The 21,782-nt window shown below is 39.3% G+C and overlaps 1 protein-coding gene across 2 annotated transcripts; it reads left to right on the top strand.

The window, feature by feature from the left end:
• The first annotated feature begins 6,052 nt into the window (after window positions 1–6,052).
• LOC121762337 lies at window positions 6,053–8,299 on the top strand. Of its 2 annotated transcripts, XM_042158183.1 has the most exons (3): window positions 6,053–7,095; window positions 7,241–7,433; window positions 7,518–8,299. In XM_042158183.1, exons 1-3 carry the CDS (start codon window positions 6,715–6,717, stop codon window positions 8,042–8,044), a joined length of 1,101 nt encoding a protein of 366 aa, XP_042014117.1. In that variant the 5' UTR covers window positions 6,053–6,714; the 3' UTR covers window positions 8,045–8,299. The 2 variants fall into 2 exon arrangements, with proteins under 2 accessions (XP_042014117.1, XP_042014116.1); XM_042158182.1 differs by having other exon boundaries at window positions 7,241–8,299.
• The last annotated feature ends 13,483 nt before the right edge of the window (window positions 8,300–21,782 follow it).

Consider the following 21,782-nt stretch of genomic DNA (forward strand, 5'->3'; position numbering starts at 1 on the left):
TAGAAAATAAAAAATACTAATCATTTTAAATCACCTTTTTCATTTTTTCCCCAAAAATGTTATACTATCTGTGAATCACTCTTTCACCTTCCCTATCACATTGATCTCTTTCTCCTCTCATTTAGTACCCACTTATTTTTTTTCTTTCCATATATTCCATCCGTTCCTAATATTTAGTCACACTTTTCTATTTCTATCCGTCACATAAAATTTGTCACATTTCGTTTTTACCATTTTTAGTAGTGGACTCTACGTTCCACTAATTTATTTACATTCACATTTTATTATAAAACTAATATTTAAAAGTAGGATCCACATCATACCAACTTTTTCAATCCACTTTCCATTATATTTCTTAAACTCGTGCCCGATCAAACTGTGACAAAATTTAAGGGACGGATGAAGTATATACATAGGTATATGAATATATTGTAGTGTTAGATAAATACTCTATCCGTTCTATTTTATTTTAAGTGATGAATTCTTTTAGGCACAAGATTTAAGAAATGATGTTTCATTATTTAAATGAAGAGTAACTAAAGTAAGAGAGTTAAAGAATAGAGAGATGAAAAGAGAAAGGGAGTATAATAAAGTAAGAGAAAACAAAAATTATTTTTTTCTAAAAAAGGAAATGACTTACATGTACAATTCACATAGGGTCGAACGAATAGAGTAAATGACTTTTAATTAAAAAGAATATATTGAATATCACAATAACACAAGTATTATGTACTCCTATATACGTACTGGAAATGAGATCAAGCGAAAACACTTTCATATACATACAAATATAAATAAAAGATAAATGTACAGTGATATGTGTTTATTAGTCAGAAGTGGGAAGACTGTTAAAGTCCCATCTCTGCTGCCCTTAAAACCCTACAAAACTAAGGTCATCCACAACGTTGTCTCTATACCGTATCTTAAACCGTCTCTTAGACCATCCACAATAACCGCCCAGCGACCGCCCAGCCGAGCGCCGGCGCTGGGCGGTTCGCTGGGCGGTCTATTGCAGCCGCCCAGCCGCTGACTGGAGAGAGAAACCGCGCAGCGCTGGGCGGTGGCGTGGCGCTGGGCGGTCGGCTGGGCGGTCCTTTCGGCGCTATTGCAGCTCCCGGATCGCCCAGCGCACCACCCAGCGCGAAAATTAATTTTTTTTTTTCCGAAACACTATATATACGCGCTTTGCTCGTCATTTTCATTCGCACCACTTGTTTTAACGAGTACTCTCTCTATCTTTCTTTCTGTTCAAGATCAACAACGGGAAATGGATCTCAACAACGAGCCTAGTTCCGGGAGTAGCGGGTCACAAACTCCGTCGATCCCTGTGGGAAGTGGATGGGGTCAGGTGCCCGGGTACTACAACATGTACCCATGGCAGCAGATGATGCCCGGGGCCCCAATGGGGGGGAGTCCGCCGAGGGGGTTTCCGCCGATACCGGGGTGGGTACCCGGGATGCAGATGATGCCCGGGGGAGCACCGGCGACACAGTGGACTCCGGGGGTCGTACCGGCGACACAGTGGACTCCGGGGGTCGTACCGGCTACACAGGGGATTCCTGGGGGGTCCCCGGCGACGGCGGGGGATGTCTATCGCCCTAGTTTTGATTTTTCGACTGGGTCTTCGCACACATCGACCCAAACACCCTTGGGGTTTGATAGTTTCTCCTTGGATGAGTTGGGGTTTGATACTCTCGGAGCTCCGGAGACTCTAGTTCAGGGGGGGCAGTGCCGGGGCGTGGCGCCCCAAAGAAGAAGGGCAAGAAGAAGGTCGGCGAGTCGTCGCAGCCGGGTTAGGAGGAGGTACGGAGGAGGTGGACGGACGACGAGAACGTCGCTCTCAGCAAGGCGTGGGTGAGTGTTTGCGACGATCCTCTCGTTTCGAACGAGCAAAGGATCGTCAACATGTGGGGCAAGATAGCAGTAGCCTACCAGAGATTTTGCCCGGAGGGGAGGCCTCGCAACGGGGAGGATTGCCGGAAGGGCTGGAACCGAATCAGGGCGGCAGTCTCCCGATTTTCGGGTTTGTACTCCAACGCACTCCGCATGATGAGCAGTGGCCAAACGGAGGATGACTGCAGGAGAATAGCGGAGAAAGCCTTCCCAGTGAAGGGTTTATACAAGGACTTCACCTACTGGAACTGCTATCTTGTACTGAGCGAGTCCGAGAAGTTCCGAGTAGGTGTCGACTCTGGCTGGCCGAAGAAGCAACGACTGAACTACACCGGCGATTACAGCGGCAGCAGCGGAGGTTCCCACGACCTCCCCGAGACGACGCAGGAGTTCCCCACGCCGCGTTCGGTCGGTGGCCGACCTCGCCCGATTGGGCGCAGACGCGCTCAGCAGGCGGCGAGAAGTAACGCCGGGGCTTCCCATGAGGTCCAGTCGGCATCCCCCATAGGCCAATCCACCCAGGACCTCAAATTCTTCGCTCGCGCCCAAACACGCGCTCAGTTGATCAAGACGATGGCCGAATGGCGGGTGGCGACGGATCCCGTGGAGAAGAGCGTGCTTCAAACCTTGCTCATGAGCCTGCAGGACGAGTTGGAGGCTATACGGAGGGAGACCGGTGGCGGCGGCAGCGGCGTAGGCGGCGGAGGCGACGGTGATGGTGGCGACGGAGGCGACGGCGACGGAGGCGACGACGACGGAGACGAGGAGTGAATTGTCACTCTTTTTTATTAATGTATTTTTTTTTAAAATTAATGTACTTTTTTTAATTTATTGTACTTTTTAAAATTTTAATAGTATTATTAAACTTTTCCCGTATATGTCTCGTAAATTAAATTCCGTATATTGTGTGATTGTTAATTATGTCATTTTATATAATTGTTATTAGTGATGTGGCTGGGCTATTTATGATGTGGCTAGGCTATGGCTGGGCTATTTATGATGTGGCAGGAGGATTTTTAGTGCTGATGATGTGGCAGTGGCTGGGCTATAGCTGGGCTATTGCTGGGCTATTCCTATTGTGGATGGTCTTAACTACTATTTGAGCACTATTTGAGGGCCCCACTGTCCTTTTTTCCTCCATCTCTTAACTAAGAGACGGAACCTGCAACGCTCCGTCTCTTAACCGTCTCTATACCGTCTCTTAATTACTATTCATTCAATTTAATTTATAAATTTTTTTTAAAACCCAATTCAATTTAAACAAACACACTTTATTAAAATTAAAACAACATTACAACTTAACATTAAAAAAACGAAGACATAATTAAAATTCTAAAAAAATAAAAATGACATAATTTAATCTTCTCCGCCAAAAAAAATTTAATTAAAAATTTTTGAAAAAAAAAATTTAATTAAAAATCGATTTTTTATTAAAAAAAACAAATTATTGCGTCATCAGTGACGACGCCCACTCGCGGGCCAGCGAGTGGGCGTCACGCACGCATGGGGACGTGCCACGTGTCCCTGGCGCGTGACGAGCCATCTCGTCTCGTGTCTCGCCGAGACGAGCTACGCGACGAGACGGGCGCGAGATAGAGACGAGATGGGCGCTGCAATGCGTCTCGCGGGGGTCTCGTCTCTCCGAGACGAGACGCGAGCCCGGCGCCAGACGCGTTGTGGATGGTCTAACTGGCTTTTCAGCCAAATAGTTTGCCATTAACCTCAATTACTTCATTACTTGTCCATTTCAATATATGCTCCATCCATTAACCATAATTATCCTCAGTTAAATTTCCATATTTTCCCCATTTTACATGTAAAACTAAATTCCAACTCAATTAGAATTTCATCCATTCACCAATAAATATCTCATTTACTTTTTTTACTACTTTTAGTAATAAACAACATATTCCACAACCTTTATTTCATTCACATTTCACTATAAAAATAATACCATAAAAGTAAGACACACCTTCCATTAACTTTATCCACTCATTTTCTACTACATTTCTTAAAACTCGTGCCAATCAAATTGGCCTTGTATTGGTTTTATACATGTCTGACACGAGTTTTCAGAAATACTCTTTCCAAACCCAGTCAAGATGTTCACATTTCTTTTTGAGTGATGCTAAACAATAATATTATGGTCAACCACACTATATATTACTCTCGATGTCCCATTTAAGATGACCCCTTTCGTTTTTCACACGTGTTTTGGAAAAATCATAATGTGGATTAAAGTTGGGCATAATTAGGTTTTAATTAAAGCTTGGAGCTTAAGCTTAGGGAATAATTAACTAGTGTTAATTATCCCACATTGGAGAAGTGACACATCTTTTAATGTGTTTAAATTAAGTGACTTTATGTTACTTAATAATTATAGTGGACCAAGATGGGTGAAAGAGCCACACGCACGCACACGCGCGCGCCGCGGCCGCCCGCTTGCCCGAGCCCAAGCCTGTGCCCGTGCTCGTGGTCGCGGTCGTGCTCATGGTCGCGGGCCCAGTCCCGATCTTGGACTTGGACTTGGATCTTGGCAATTGGTCTTTGGGCTCGGGTCTGGACCCGTAATAATCTTTTTTGACCACCGCTGAGTCAGCAATCCAAGTGGCTTGACTCGTCGTCAAGCGTGGCACAGTCAAAGCTGCCACGTGAGAAAAGCACACGTTCCACACGCGAATGGCACACTCCTGCCACACGCTTGTAACCGCCGACGGTTACGAATCTGCCATGATGAGCCTTCATGGCTTGGTTGACCCTGCATGGTGGCTTGGCCTATAAATAGGCTAGCCATTCCACTGCATTAGACACACATTACACCATTCACAAGCATAAGCTCTCTCCCTCTCTCTGCATTGTTTTTCTGTCGAAAGCTCTGCCCTCTCCTCCATCCAGTTCGCCGGAGCTCTGTTGATTGTGGTGTTGCTTCACCAGAGATGTAGTTGTTTTACCTTTGGGGACGACACGCCAAACCGAGAGCACTACCGGGGCGTATCTCGTCTTGCGGGAAGAGGACTCATTGACTCGGCTAAACACTGTTCACGGTTCTTTGTTTCGATTCTTTCATTGTAATTCAGTTTCAGTTTTCCATTCTGTATTCCTTCTTTTGGGTTGTATTACGCCCTGTTGTTATCTCTTGTAATTCCAGAAACCAACCGTTAGAAGCAAATAATGTATACCTAATTTTAATTTATTAATTTAGCCCTTTTTTTAAATGACATATTTGGGCTCACTAAGTTGATGAATTTAGAAATACATTTTCAACAAAGGTTGAGGTTGGCCTTGATAGTAAATTAAGCTTGAAGATGGTAGTATTCATTCTGTCATTCAAGTAAAATGTTTATTTAATCACGAGCAAAATTAGACACATGAGCAATATATAAATTCGTAACTTTGAAAGCTATAATGTATTGTTCATTTTATTGGATTAAACAATAATAATAACAATATGTCAATATTATTATTATTGTTGTTGTTATTATTATTATTATTATTATTATTATAAGATAAGTAAATTTGATTAATTGTGGATTCTAATCTTGAAAAATCCCATAATTACATCGCACACATTCACTTAATTGCCTATATTTTTGCCCCATATAATATCGACTTTATTAGCTAAAGCATACGTTTGGAAGATTTTATTTCTCTTTCATTTAATAGGTAGGGATTCAAGCTTATGATATGACTTTTTCCTTCACTTAACATATCTTAAAACGAGTTAGGGAAAAATGGAGAATTGCTATACAGATTTTTTAAAAAATTATACAGAATAAAAAAAGTGGAAATTGAAATATAAAAATTAAATAAACACATAAAAATTTCCGGAAATAAATTCTTACTGGTTGGAAAAAATAATAAAAAATTGATATTTTCGTGGCGGTTGAAAAACGTTCAGCTGGTGTAACAACCGCGTAATTGATGGGATAAAGCGAGGGTATTTTAGGGAACTCAGTAAAGGCCATTGAAAACGCGTCACCTCGTATAGACGTGGCGACGTGTGGCTGTGATCACGAGCCCAGCATAGCTAATCGGCTGACACGTAACCCCTCAACCAGAATGGATTGTTCCCGCCACGTCGGATGCCAGCGTGGCAGACCCCCCGCTTTTTTTAAAAGTCCCCCAAAGCGCCTGCCCTATTCTATTCGTAGCAGCTGCTTCTCACATTACACTAAACCATCACGCTCTCTCCATTTCTCCTCACAAACCCTGCGTGCTCTCTCACACACGGCGATCGATTCCCTCCGCCTCACCGGAAATTATGATTTCGAATTCTGATGATCGGATTCCAGGCTGCCGGAGAACTGACGTTATGGTGTTAGTTCCTTTTTCTCCTCTTCTGATTTTGATTGTTGAGATTCGGCCGTAATTCAAAACCCTAAGCAAAAGCGAACTTAGATTTTTTTTTAAGGTAGCAGTGTTTAGAAGTCATTCCATGCTTTTTGTCTCCGATACATGATCGATGGAAGAATTAAGACTATCATAGATTTTTAGCCAAATTCTCGGTTGTTATTCCGATTTAATTCGGTCTATGAGTTTTATGATCTCTGTTTTTTGGAAGATCGTCTAATTTTCGTCTTTATCACCGACTGATTTTGTTAGATCGGTTTGTTTTTAGTGTGATGATTAGGTGATCGTGTTTCCGTAGCCAGTTTTTTTTTCCTTTTTCATCTAGAATGCCTGGAAAATTAGGAGTTATCTAGAAATTGAAGTTTTCAACGTTGACTGAGAATCTGTACGCGGAGAAATGGAGCCTGAAAACTAGCGGCGTGGAAATTGTGATAATTTATTAGTGGACCACTGAAATTAATTCCTCACGCTATGAAAATTCAACCGATCGATTTCAACGAGGCAGAGGAGCCGACGGCGAAATGTGAGGTGGGTGCGAAGCCAATATTTAGGTCCAGATTCAAGTGGCTTTTCGAGAGGCCGTTCTCGAGCGGCGCCAGAGCTCCGGCGGGGGAAAAGCCGGCCGGCGCCGCTGAGCCGCTGACTAACAAAGACGGATTGGAGGAGTTTGAGCCTAGCTCTGTTTGCCTTGCGAAGATGGTCCAGAATTTTATGGAGGAAAACAACGAGAAACAGCAGCAGAGGTGTGGAAGGAAGAGATGCATTTGCTTAAATGGAAACTGCACTGACAGCTCCGATGACGAACCAGACTTATTCAATTCGTCTTCCTCACATGCTTGTGATACACTGAAGGTACTCTCTCTCTCTGTCTATCTCTTCAATTTCACATGCAATGTGATTTTGTGGTCCATAATTTGACAGTGTTCTTGATGTTCTGTCGTCGTGTCTGGATGTGTTATCTGATGCATTTTGCGGAAAATTCCGATTGTTTAAACAGAGTTTGGTGCCCTGTATCTGCGTATCCGAAAGGAATTTACTAGCTGACACTGCGAAAATCGTCGAACGACACAAGATCAACAAGCGCAAAGACGCATTCTGCAGAAAACTCGTTGCAGATGATCTAACTGCCCTTGGATACGACGCTTCAATATGCAAATCGAAATGGGAAAAATCCCCTTCTTTCCTCGCTGGTAAAACAAAACACCTTCTAATCATCTCCAAAGTCGCCCCCCTTTTGTTAATCTTGTCAAAATCACTAGTACTTTTCCCAACAGGAGAATACGAGTACGTGGACGTGTTGATTGGAGGGGAAAGACTGATCATCGACATCGATTTCAAATCGGAGTTCGCCATCGCAAGGCCAACCAAAGCATACAAACTAGTCCTCCAAGCACTGCCCAGCATTTTCATTGGTAAACCCGACCGCCTGGAGAAGATCATCGGAATCGTATCCGACGCTGCAAAGCAGAGCCTCAAGAAGAAAGGCATGCCGGTCCCTCCATGGCGGAAGGCTGACTACATCAAATCCAAATGGCTCTCGCCCTTCACCCGAACCGGGCCGTGCGCCCTTTCGAAAGTAGAGACGTCGGAGGTGATTCGAGGTGGAAAGTCATCATCCCCTGATGAAGGTGACTCTCTCTTTGCTTTCTCTAACAGTAACAGTAACAGTAACAGTAACAGCGGCAGCTTATCTGATGCGCAAATGAAAAAGTGGGAGCTGCCACAAATTAGGCCTAAAAGTGTTAACAAAGGTGTGAAGATCGTGACCGGTTTAGCTTCAGTAATTGATAATAAACCGTAAAATAATTTTGGTCCTATTTTTGGTCATGTGTCGTTGTAATCCCTTCGCCTTTTATGTAAGGGTACTGATGTTGTAGCACCTAGACTATTACTCTACTCTAGTACTATGCTTTTATTGATGTTCTTGATTTTGGAATATGGTTTTTGAAGATGCAATTGTGGCGAATTGTGAAAAGACGAAACCTAGTATCTGCTTTTTTGTTTGATTGTAGAGAGGAGGCAAAGTATATTTGGGGAATTAGCAACTTTTTTATTATTTAAAAGTGCCCTGATTTCTGTGCTGATTTGTCGCGTTATAATCATTTCTAAATGCTGGTTTTTGCTGAAAATGAAGATCGGTGGTTGAGATCGTGAATGAGTACTGTTTACTTGGTGGAGTTTGTCTTACCCTTCTATTTATTCTATTGTACTTTCTCCATCCTAAGTTCTCTATTTCAACTAAAATTGGTCATAGTATTTCTTTTTGAGTTATTTCTGTTTTTTTTAAACAAAATATTCAATCACTTTTATTTTATTTTTTTTATTTTTTTTATTTTTTAATATAATTACTTAATCTCCCTCTCTAAATATTTTGCCTGTTTGGTTCTGTTGTATGTCTGCCACAGCAGATTCAATTGTTTGACTTGATACTCGATTCTTTGACAGTCTTGGACTTTTTTTATACTAATAAGTAAAACAAAATCATACTTCTCTTGGATAAAATATTGACGAGTTGTTATAGTACATAATTTAAATCCTGTTTGATCATTTGTTTAAAATAATATTACGGGCATAATAAGGATGAATGCACGTGAGTTCTAATTGCAATGCAAAAGTTTAAAGTCATTTTAAAATCATACTCTCTATCAAACGCTCTAACTTTTATTTGCGACAAGTAACTATTTTAATTAATAGAATATTAGGGACTTTATTGTATTTGTATATGGCGATTGTGTTAGGACTTTATTGTATTTGTATGAGGTCCATTAATAAAACTCACATGCATTTTAATATTTGCGTTATCACTAAAAACAAAGTTATTATGCCAAACCTTTCCATAACACATTAAAAAACCTACATGTCTGATGCATTATAGTAAGAAAGCAAAAATCTCCTCTCTTTCGCTTTTTTTCTTCTTGTAAGAGTAGAGGTTGGGATTTGATTCATATACTTTCACTTTTGAACTTTTCACATGAGGGAGGTCACACCACTTGAATAACCATGAAATTAAAATAAATAATGAATATTTTTCTTGAGGAGACTTAATCAATAAAAAAGTATCGTAAAATTTATATCGCATATATATAGGGAGAATTAGAAACATACTAAAACGGAGTTTTGTGCGGAATTGTGCGACTCGTGAAACGTGTCGATATTAGGTTACAAACTATATATTATAACATAATTATAATTATAAGACTTATCAATTTTTTGCCTATATTATGTACTCCATTTATATTAAGTCGGAAGAATAAATATAAAGTCCAACATTAGTAGTCAAAAGCTTACATTAGTTCTAAACAGAGTACTAAAAAAGAAGTATAATGACTCATCGAATTTGAAACTAGATTATATATGAAGTATTGGTTATGTAGTGTGAAAATAATTATATAACATTGACGTATCCGAGTAATTAAGTTGGGTATTTAAAGGTCAATTTTACTACTGTAAATGAGTGGTGAGTAATGAGTAAGGGCAAAGAAAAGAATAGGAATAGAGTAATTGGAAAGCAACGTGGTACTTACTTTATCACCAGAAAATAAACAAAAAAATAAAAATGGATTGTTGCTTTAACACGTTTTTTCAATATGTTGGTGGGTTGCTTGTGATTCATTTCATGACACTGACGTCTTTTGTGTGTGTGGAATTTGTGGAAGATGCAATTCAAACATTGGTATCAAATATTCAATTTATTAATGTTATGTTATCCCTTTCCTTCCCAAACAATATTACCAAATCTTTTTCATTGAAACCACCACAACATTTACAAGACATTTTTAATTTGAATTTTCAGGACATTTTTAATAATTTTATGATTATATCATAAGTTTTAAAACATAATACTATTAGTTAAAATTGAGAATTTTGAGTTTGTTATATGTTGAAGCTTTAATTATGTGGATAATTTATTTGTATGATTAATAACAAAAAATATAGTAATAAAACTAAAATTTTTAGAGATTTGTTAGTTTTGTAAATTAATTTTAATTTTTGCATTGATTTTGAAGAAATGCTAAGTAGTTTATGAAATGTGTATTTGGCTCAAGATTTGGTTCCATCACACCAATCGATTACTAAAAAATGAAGTCATTGTGAAATCCAATAAAACCTTTTAAATTAATGATAATACCAGATTTGAAATAAAGCCAGATCTAAGTAATCGAAAAGTATATACATATAATTACCTTTTCTGTAACTATTTAGCAAAAAAGAGATTATTGGACTTAAACTCTTCTTTAGCCGGCGCAAACTTCACTTTAGATTAAGTATTTTTTGGGTCATATATAAGGTTCTTTTCCAAAATCGAATAAAGAAAGAAAAAGAAACATAAAAATAATATAAAGAAGTATTCGTTTTTCCCTTTCGACCGACCTAAGTAAAATATTTGGTTAAATTACGTGCTCCTACTCGTTTTTATGTATATATTCATTTCTCTTCTTTAGAGCATCCACAATGGATGCCCGATCTCGTACTCGATGGATCGGCGCCTGAGTGAGTCGATCAAAAGATTGGTCGTTCCACTTGGACGCCCGATCCATCAGGCGCCTGATTGGGCATCCATTGCAGGGACGTGCCCGAGCCCGATCTCGGACATTTTGCAATTTTTATTTATTTTTTATTCTTTATTAAACCAATATAAATACCCTATTTCACTTTTCACACACTTTAGTAATTTAGTTTAGTAATGTTTTTTTTGGCTAAGTATGATGTAGTTTTTTTTAATTAAGTAATGTAGTTGTTTTTTAAAATTTGTGGTGTTTAATATAATATATTTAGTATTTTAGTAATTAAAAATAAAAATAAAAAATAATAATATTAAAAATTAATGGCAAATTGAGTTTAATTGATAGGACATCCACTAGGGCCAAACCACTGCAGAAAAAGGAGCATGCTGATGTGGCAACCACTAGGACATCCATTGCGAATGCTCTTATAAGCGATTGATTTAATTACGCTGTCGAACTTTTAATGATAATTAATAAATGAATAATTACTGCATTATTTTGAAGAAGAAAAATCTATCCTGCCATTTTTGAATCAGTTTAATTTACTATTTAGTTATATTGAGGTGCAGAGGAATGATATGTTACACACCTCATGTTTAGTATTGTTCGTTTCGATTTATATATTTAGTTTGATTCTTATACGTTAAAAAATGTTATTCACTTGTAAAATTAAAATTTTTAATGATATTTTTAATGTATTAGACTAAATATATAAATCGAAACGAACAATATTAAACGTGCGTCGGTGCTCACATAAGATACGTAGCATATCATTCCTATTCACATGCAAGCTTCTTAAATACTTCAGCTTTATTTTTGTTTATATCATGATATTTCATTATTTATCTTTTTAATAAAGGAGGCAGCACGAGTTTTTTTGTTTGTTTGTTTTGTTTTTGAGATGGTAAATATACAACCTTATTCTTTCAAATTCTCGTGTACAATACTCCATCGGAAGGAAATTTTCCAATTTAGACAATATATCGTGCTATATTGTTGAAGGGAGCCTTCTTCATTTACTTTATGTAAAAGCGTTGGACCATATTTTCCATAGCTCTGAAATTAAGCACTTCTAGAAATCAAATCTTGAATTAGCATTTTAATACGAATTGGACAATATATATTCGCTAGTGATGTAATATTAGGGTCAACAACTTGGCTCGAGTATAAAACAAAGTTTTCAATCAACCCACATTTCTATAAATATTAAAATATTTTGCAAAGCATGCGTTTGCTTGGAATTAGATATTTGTTGAATTCCATAAAGTTAAATTCTCGTACACCATGCTTTTCTCGAAATCAAGTTTGAAATGACGTGATCGTTAGCTGCAACTTTCCTTCACTAATTCATGTTAAATGGACCACTAATACTCCCTTAATTCGCGATTTAAAATCTTATTTTACTATACGCCAATCTCAACATTTTTTCATTTTAAATAAATGACCTATCATCCTACTAAATCAATACACTAATATCCTATTATAAAATAAATATATGAAAATGTAGTCCGTGTTTAACTAATTCATTTTGTCATTTTTCTTCACAAAATTAAACAATTTTTCAAAATCAATGCAGAGTCAAAATAAGACTATAAATTGTGGATAATTAGTAAGAAAGCAATTTGCATTCCCTTGAAACAGTTCAATATAAAATAAAGTGATACTAAACAACCACGATATAGTCAACCACACAAGGATATATTAGTAAATGTGTGTATTGATAATATATTAAAATATTAATTATAGTTAGTGGGTAAATTAAAAAGACTTTATTAACCCTCAACCTGCTTTTTTATATTTTTGACCCACAGTACCCTCTCTAGTTACTTTTCAAATTTGAATTAAAGTTAGTACATAATTCCATTTTATAGTTCCAACAAAAGTAAATATTATTACAGGCCATAAAATAGTACTAGTACATATTCCCTCTGTTCCATTAAAAATAAAACGTTTTCCTTTTTAGTTTGTCCCATTAAAAATGAAACGTTTTTAAAAATAGAAACAATACACTCTCTACTTTTTCTTCTCTCTTATTTTACTTTCTTTTCATTAACTTACAAAATAACATTATATAAAATTTCGTGCCAAAAAGTAAATGTTGCATATTTAATGGGACGGAGGGAGTACAAGATTACGTACATACGCCTACAGAGTTCATGAGTTCATCTTTTATTTTGGCTCTATAGCCCATAATAGTGTTGGACTGGTCCTAGTACACTCAGGCCGAATATTATAGGCCTCATCTGAATTGAATCAATTGATTCAGTTTTGTCCGTTCCATTAGAGAATTTTAAGATAAAAATAATTAAGCACTTGAATAATTAGATTAGCTGGTCACATAAGTTAAAATTAGTGATATTAATAATTTTATTTTAATCTATTTATTTTATCAATCATATTAAACATAGGTCAAATAGCCGCACGGCCGCCCAGATTCATTTGTAGTGTTTTATTTTTTGTATGTTTTAAGAGTTTGGACAGGGGAAAATGTGTTAGTTTTTCTTCTGTTGTAATAAGTTTTCAAGGATACAATTATGTCAATTACTTTTCAAAATATGTAACTGTTTTTATATTTATAATAATATACCCCGTATTATATTATTTCTTTGTATTTATGATTTGTTAAGGTATTCATATTTAAATTATTATTATAACAGCTTTATTTTGTGGACTCTTAAGGATATCACAATCTGTCTCTATTTATATACTAGTAATATAAAGGCATACTAATATTCAGTTCGAACTCACAAATTAAAATTTCAAGATAGTTAGTGTGTTCCATTAGTATTACTAGAAAAGGCTAGTCACCCTCGCACAGGGTCTACGTGCGGCCCACCGCACTTGTCGTTAGATTTCTGCATCATCTTATACTCCATCCGTCCCAAGATAAGCGAGTCATATTTTTATATAGAATGTCCCATTATAAGTGAATCATTTCTCTTTTTAGCAAAAAAATCTTTTCTCTTACTTTATTCTCCACCTATTTCATTATCTCTTTACTTTTCTCTCTCTACTTTAAGAGCATTAACAATGGTGAGGGCCTAGCGATCAGCCACCCCATGGGCTTTCAAAGGCCCCCATTGTGGAGAGGGGGTCTATCTCTACTCACCAAGGGCTCCGTCCCAAGGTCGATCAATCGCCTCAGGCGATGAGCCATCAACTCCCCATGAGCCCTAAGATAGGGCCCCATTGTGGGCGTTGGGGCCGATTGCCAATATTTTTTTTAAAAATTTAATTTATTTAATTTCTTCCTCTATAAATACCTCATCCTTAATTATGTGTGAGAGAAAAATGTGAGTAGAGAATTAATTCATTATGTATTTTAATTTTAAATTATTTAGACATTGATATTAAAAATAAAATAAAATAGAGTTGATGTGGAAATGAGATAGCATCCGGGTGGGCTCTCATTGCACGAAGATCTGAGATGGGCCTGCTGATGTGGCAAGAGAAAATAAAGATAGGCCTTGAGATGGGCTCTGGAGATAGGCCACCATTGCTAATGCCCTAACTCTTTAAATATCAATTCCTTAAATCCCGTGCCCAAAAGAAATGTTTCGCTTATCTTGGGACGGATGGAGTATAAATTTATGCTTGTCAATACTCCTACTACGCTCATCATCATCTACGAATCCAATGTATTAGCAAGAGGGGCATACCACATATGCTCCCCTCGAAGTTCCCCATATATATATATTTTATCCGGGGTGTGATCAATTGCTAACTTTCTTAAGTTGCTAACTCTGTTAACTCATCAATACAGTGTATTAAAAATGTCAACACGATGACATTAAAATGTCAACGCATAATTTTGTTGACATTTCAATACATAGTGATAACACACCCTGTTTGATCTTTATGTCACATTATTTATTAACTAAATATCACTTGTCAAATTCTACAATTTTCATTATATAGAGTACCAAAATTTTGCCCCCCCGTCAGAAGTGAGAGATTTAGAAAAAGGGACTCAATTCGCAGGTCTTTTGAAATTTGAGATTAAATTCGCTGATATTTCAAAATATGGGATCGTGGCATGCGAATTTTTCGTAATAAGGGATTTTTATATTTTTATCAATTTTCTCATCTTTTTCTTATTACTTCTCCCACGGGGTGGGAATATGGATATCGAGTATTGAGTTTACCTGTACCCGACCCGATATCCGTCGGGTATTGGATACCCAATATCCAATTTTATGGGAGTTAGTATTTAAATTTAAGATAAATCGGGTATTGGGTAACCCGAATGGATCGGATATTACCCGAATATCCAATTTATTATTTAAAGCATTTTTTAAATTAGGTTTATCCATGTTGGGCATCAAAAGCTGAGCTAATTTATTTACTAATTACAACTTACTAGGTTAAATTTCTCTAAACTTATAAATAAGTCAATCTCTCTTACTCTAGGTCACGGCTTCTCCAAACTCTCAAGTTTTACGTATTGCATAACCAACTCATGTGGTTTTTATATTTTAGTTAATTATTTTGACCTTTGAATTATATTATTGGTTGCTTCCATAGTTTAATTAAATGCATAACTTTTATTATTTTACTTATATAATGCATAACCAATCCTCGTAAATATAATTATATACTTTAAAATAAAAGTGACCCATTTTTTTTTATAGTTTTATGCTACAAAATAAATGCAACATTAAAGATATTAGTCAATTTAAATATTTCTATAATGATATTAATATATAAATTTTGACAAGTTATTAACCCATGTAAAGAGTCCCGTATTTGGGTACCCGATACATCGGATATGAATACACGGGGCGGGTGTTGGAGTGCCCGAAAATATATCGGGTCGGGTTTGGGATAGATATTTAGATGATTTTTCGGGTTTGGGTACCCGGTTTTTCGGGTCAGGTATCCACTCATACCCGTATTCCCACCCCTATCTCCCACAATATTTTTTGACTGAATTACCCCTAATAATTTCACCCCAATTTTAAATACTACTCTCCTCGTCCCGCTTAAGATGACACGTTTTCCTTTTTTGAAAACTTTTTCTCTCCAATTAATACATTCAACCACTTTTTCCCACTTCTATGAAAATATTCATATTTCTTTATCTCTCTACTTTAATATTTACACCTACCATTTCTCTCTCCAATTAAACACTTTAACCAATAATATTTAAATCCCGTGTCGATTAAGAAATGTGTCATCTTAGATGGGACGTAGAGAGTACTAAGTATGTACTTTTTTACACCTATTCTGCTTTCACCCAAATCACGACAAAACACCGCCACCTCCACATTCATAACCCACGGAAACCTGAAGCTCGAGAATATCCTGTTCGATGAGAACATGAACTAGCTGACTGATTTCGGGCTTGATTAGCTCCGGACAGTAGACGACACGCTGGGACGACGAGACATGGCGGCTGGCAAGGGAGTTCGAGCATCCGCGTCGATGACGGCGTGAACAGAGGACGACTTTGTGTGGTCGCTGATGGCTACACAAGGGAAAATGAGAGTGATGGGATACGAACTAAACAACTAAACAATAATTGCGAGCCCAATAGCAGTGACGGCCCATCAGCCCAAAACCCAAGAAAGAGTATCAGTTCGGCACAACCAAAGAGTTCGGTCACAGCCTATAGCTCGGTAAAAGCCGACCAATCGAGCTCAACTCTCAGATCGGCAAAAGCTGATCGGCAAAGTTCAGCAGTTCGGTCTCAGTATTCGACCGAACAAGGAGATAGTGGACCCATGCAGGATCTCCACGACCTCCATTACACCCACGATCTATTTAGTGGTATTAAGCAGTTATCAACTTCCCTACCAGGGCTGCAAACCACGATCTTAGTTCGAATGTATAAATAGAACTTAGATCAGATAGATCAGGGTTAAGTTCTCTAGATCCTGAATCTCATATAGCAAATCAGTATTGTAATCTGTAAGCTAGATCAAGCAATACAAATTTGCCCTCTTTTCTTCCCGTGGACGTAGATTTACCTCAGTAAATCGAACCACGTAATTTTCAGTGTTGTGATCTTCATTTATTACTTGCATTTATTCCCATCAACAATTCGCTAAATCATCACTGGCGCCGTCTGTGGGAAACAGAGAACCAAAACTGTGATAAAAGCGAGTTTTTGATCCTTTTCCACCAAAAAATGCGTACCAGATCACATAATACACATACTTCCGTCCGTGATGAACGTGAGGAAGCTAGTCCAGCCCGTAGGTCTGGAAAACAGCCTCGGGAGAAATCTGCCTCCAGTTCTCACGGTGAAAGAACAAACCACTCAAAAAGTCATCGCACCGAGCCTCCCCAGCAGCTCGATTTGAATGAGGCTGTCAAGTTGTTCTTGGCTGAGAAGCAGGATGAGTTCTTAACATTCCTGCAAAAGAGCCAGAAGCCGGAGAAGAAAACGGCGGATTCTCCCTCCCCCTCCAGACATGAAAGTCACTACCGCAGTAGTGTCGTATCTTCCAGGAGAAAGAATCCTCACCACCGATATGTTCCTTCTCCTCCTTGTTACCGAAATCACAGGAGAACTCCATCTCCACCATACCGTAGAGATGTCGGATTCGCTATGTATGGAGCGCTGAAGACTCCATTTTCGGATGATATCACCAGAACTCCGTTGCCACAGAATTACCGAACTCCGTCAGTGACTTATGACGGGTTAGTGGATCCTCATGATTTCCTGGGACGCTATCAGTATAATATGGCGAACCAAGGTCTCAATGAGGTTCATATGTGTAAGCTGTTTCCCGAGCTGCTCATCGGGAACGCAAGAAGGTGGTTTGATAGCCTCCCTCAAGGCAGCATTAGATCTTACAGAGATCTAATGGATGCTTTTCATAGGAGGTTCTTCCAGAAAGCTGAAACCCGAATCACTTCGGCTCAGCTGCTTTCTATACGTCAAGGTCGCGATGAAAAGATTAGCGACTTCATGACAAGATTCCACAAGGAATGCCTACAAGTAGATGATCTCAATGATCTACTTGTCATTTCGGCATTCCAAAATGGAATTCTGCCAGGAGCTCTCTACAGAAAGCTCGTTGAATGCAGTCCGCAAACAGCTCAAGAGATGTGGGACATTGCGGACCAGTTTTCTCGTGCTGATGAGGCAGACCGTCGAAAACGGTCTTTAGACAGCTCTTCCAGAGGAGACAAGAGGAAGCCCGATCATAGCGATCAGGGACATCCTCGCCGAACTCCTTTTGAAAGAATTCAAAGGGCACCGGTACAAGACAGATTGGGACCACGTCTCAATCCTGGGAAACCACCCGCTCAGTTCGTACCATTGAACAAGTCGAGAGCGGAAATTTTCGAACTGCATTCTGATATGTTCGAAAAACCAAAGCCGATGACGAAATCGGCCACGCGCCGAAGTCAGGATAAATATTGCTCCTTCCATCAAGACCACGGTCACGATACCGAGGAGTGCCGAAATTTGGCAGCAGATATTGATGTTCTTGTGAAAGCAGGGACGTTAAAAAAATACCAAAGCAAGCCGCCGAAAAAGAATAAGAAACAGAGAAGTGCGAACTGCGCTCCTCAGGATCCTAAAAGGCAACAGGATCCCGAAGACGATGACGAGCCGCAATATGATGGAGTAATCCAGACTATTGACGCTCTCCCAGCCGGGAAGACTAAATCGTCTCTAAAATCAGAGCGCAGAGGCTTCAATCGAGAGGAGCCAACACATAAAAGGCTGAAGAAGGAGGAAGTAATTACATTTTCAGATGCAGATCCCGTCCCGGCCATTTCTCCTCATCAAGACGCTATTGTCATTCAAGCTGAAGTGGCAAACAAACTGATCCACAGAGTGTTTGTGGATACAGGAGCGTCGGTTAGCATTCTTTTTAAAGAATGTTTTGATAAACTGGAAGTGGATCCAGCTCGGCTCAGTCCGGCCCCAATTCCACTGAAAAGTTTCGCCCAGGAGGACACCCGCCCTGAAGGTATTATCAGCCTTCCGATTACGGTAGGAAGAGCGCCTACTAGCTCCAGTACGGTGATCGAGTTTTTTGTGGTAAAAGCTCGATCCCCGTATAACATTATACTGGGAAGAGACTGGCTCAACACAGTTCGGGCCATTTGCTCTACTTATCACCTCACAATCAAGATCCCCACTAAAGGAGGGATAGCAGTCATCCGAGGTGATCAAAAGAGAGCAAAAGAATGTCTGCAGATTGCGCTTAAAAGTGCCGAACAATCAGATCGGCACCATCAAGCATAGCAATCACAGCAACCGGAGTCAGAGGCAGGCGAAATGAACGGAGTCACACCGGAGCCGAACTCGATGAAAGTTCAGTTATACGAAGATGATCCATCCAGAACGGTCAAGATCGGTTTCGCGGGAACACCTCTACTCCGGGAAAAGACCATCCAGCTCCTCAAAGAGTACAAAGATGTCTTTGCGTGGTCTCCGTTGGACATGACTGGAGTGTCTCCCGAGGTAATTACACATCGGTTAAATATTGATCCTTCAGTCCGGCCTATAAAACAGAAGCAAAGACTCTTTGCGGCAGAAAGAAATCAAGTCATCCATGACGAAGTCCGCCAATTACTGAAAGCGGATGTATTATTTGAAGTAAAATATCCTTCTTGGGTGGCCAATCCTGTGATGATCAAGAAAAAAGAAGGAGGATGGCGGATGTGCATAGATTTTACGGATCTAAATAAGCACTGTCCTAAAGATTGCTACCCCCTTCCCAACATAGATAAAAAAAGTAGAAGCTCTGATAGGCTTCGAAATTTTCTGTTTTCTTGATTTGTATAAAGGATACCACCAAGTTTTAATGGATGAGAATGATGCTTCAAAAACGGCTTTCATTACTGACTTCGGTATTTTTGCTTATAAAAAGATGCCATTTGGTTTAAAGAATGCCGGAGCCACATATCAAAGGATGGTAGATAAGCTATTTCGGCACCTGATCGGAAAAGAGGTTGAAGTATATGTTGACGACATAGTTGTTAAAAGCAGAAGCACTTCGGAGTACGAAAACAATCTCAAATCCACTCTCGACGTGCTCAAAAAAGCCAACCTCAAACTCAATCCCCAAAAATGTACCTTCTTGGTAGATTCGGGAAAATTTCTGGGTTGTTGGGTTTCAAAGGAAGGACTCAAGGCAAATCCCCTAAAGGTTCAAGTTGTTCAGAACATGGCAATGCCGAAGTCCATACATGATGTGCAAAGGCTAACTGGATGTCTAGCCGCACTGAATAGATTCCTTTCCCAAGCAGCCGAAAAGCAAATGCCGTTCTTCAATGTTTTGAAGAAGGCACCAAAGTTTGAGTGGGGAGCCGAACAGAAAAAGGCTTTTGACGAACTCAAAAGTTATTTAACCGAACTTCCTACTCTCTCTGCTCCAACAGATGCCGAGGTGATATTCTTATATTTAGCAGCATCAGATCAAACCATTAGCGCGGTGCTTGTACGAGAAGAAGGCCTAAAACAGCGTCCTATCTACTTTACAAGCCGAGCATTAAGAGGTCCCGAAACAAGGTATCAACCTCTGGAAAAAATTGCTCTGGCATTAGTAAATGCAGCAAGGAGACTGCGGCCATATTTCTATGCTCACAAAGTATGCGTCTTAACCGATCTTCCACTTCGGCAAGTTTTGACTAAGCCAGAAGCATCAGGCAGAATGGCCAAGTGGGCCATAGAGTTGGGAGAACATTCAATAGAATATCTACCTCGGAAAGCCATCAAGGGACAAGCCTTGGCAGATTTTCTTGTAGAGGCAAAGTTCGATCAGGCAATCCCTATTATTGCCGAACAGAAAAATCCTACCAATGATGAACTAACACAGCCCCAGAAACCCGAAGTAGAGCCGCCGGACTGTTGGATTGGATTCGTAGATGGAGCTTCGAATAAGACAGGAAGTGGAGCTGGTATTCTACTTATCGCTCCCGACGGACACGAAGTAACTTATTCACTTCGGTTCTTATTCCCAACCACTAATAACGAAGCCGAATACGAAGCCCTTCTTGCCGGACTTCAGTTAGCGCAACGTCTACTTGTCAAATCTCTCAAAATTCATTGTGATTCACAAGTCATAGTGAATCACATGCTGGGTACAAGTGAAGCCCGTGGTGAAAGGATGAAAAAATACTTGGACAAAGCGCAAAGTATTAGCCGAAATTTCTCTTATTTTCGGATAATCCGCATTCCCAGAGCGGGAAATAGCCGAGCAGATACTTTAAGTAAGTTGGCCTCATATCCGAGCTCAAAGGTGGAGGAATTACCGCACAGAAGCATTGATGAAGCTGAAGTACACTCAGTAACCAGTTCACCAAACTGGATGACGCCAATATTAAAGTATCTAGATCAAGGACAACTGCCCGAGGATAAGAGAGAAGCAAGGAAAATCACATGCCGAGCACGTCGGTATGAACTTTATGAAGGAGTCCTATATAGAAAGTCCTACCTTCAACCGTTATTGCGATGTGTAGGACCAGAAGAGACGGATTACATCCTTAGAGAAGTTCATGAAGGATCTTGCGGTAGCCACATCGGAGCTAGAGCATTAGCTAAAAAAGTTCTGAGATGGGGATATTATTGGCCAACTTTGGTACAAGAAGCAGTACAGCTAGTTAAGAAATGTACGAAATGCCAAATCCATGCAAATATCCCAAGGACGCCGCAGACTGATCTATGTGCTATGCAAAGCCCTTGGCCTTTTATGCAATGGGGCATAGACATAGTAGGACCACTACCACAAGCTCCCCGGCAAATGAAATTCTTGATCGTTGCCGTGGATTACTTCACAAAGTGGGTGGAGGCTGAACCATTAGCTACGATAACAAGCTCAAAGGCATTAGATTTTGTCTGGAAGAACATAGTTTGCCGATTTGGCATACCCCATATCCTCATTTCAGATAATGGGACTCAGTTTACTGACAAAACATTCAAGAATTGGTGCCAAGAGTTGAATATTCAACAGCGGTTCACTTCAGTCTCTCACCCACAAGCAAACGGACAAACGGAAGTAACAAACCGTACTTTGGTGAAAGGATTAAAAACTCGGTTAGAACAAGCCAAAGGACAATGGGTAGAAA

Source organism: Salvia splendens, chromosome 13 (assembly GCF_004379255.2).
Source record: "Salvia splendens isolate huo1 chromosome 13, SspV2, whole genome shotgun sequence".
Lineage (NCBI taxonomy): Eukaryota > Viridiplantae > Streptophyta > Magnoliopsida > Lamiales > Lamiaceae > Salvia > Salvia splendens.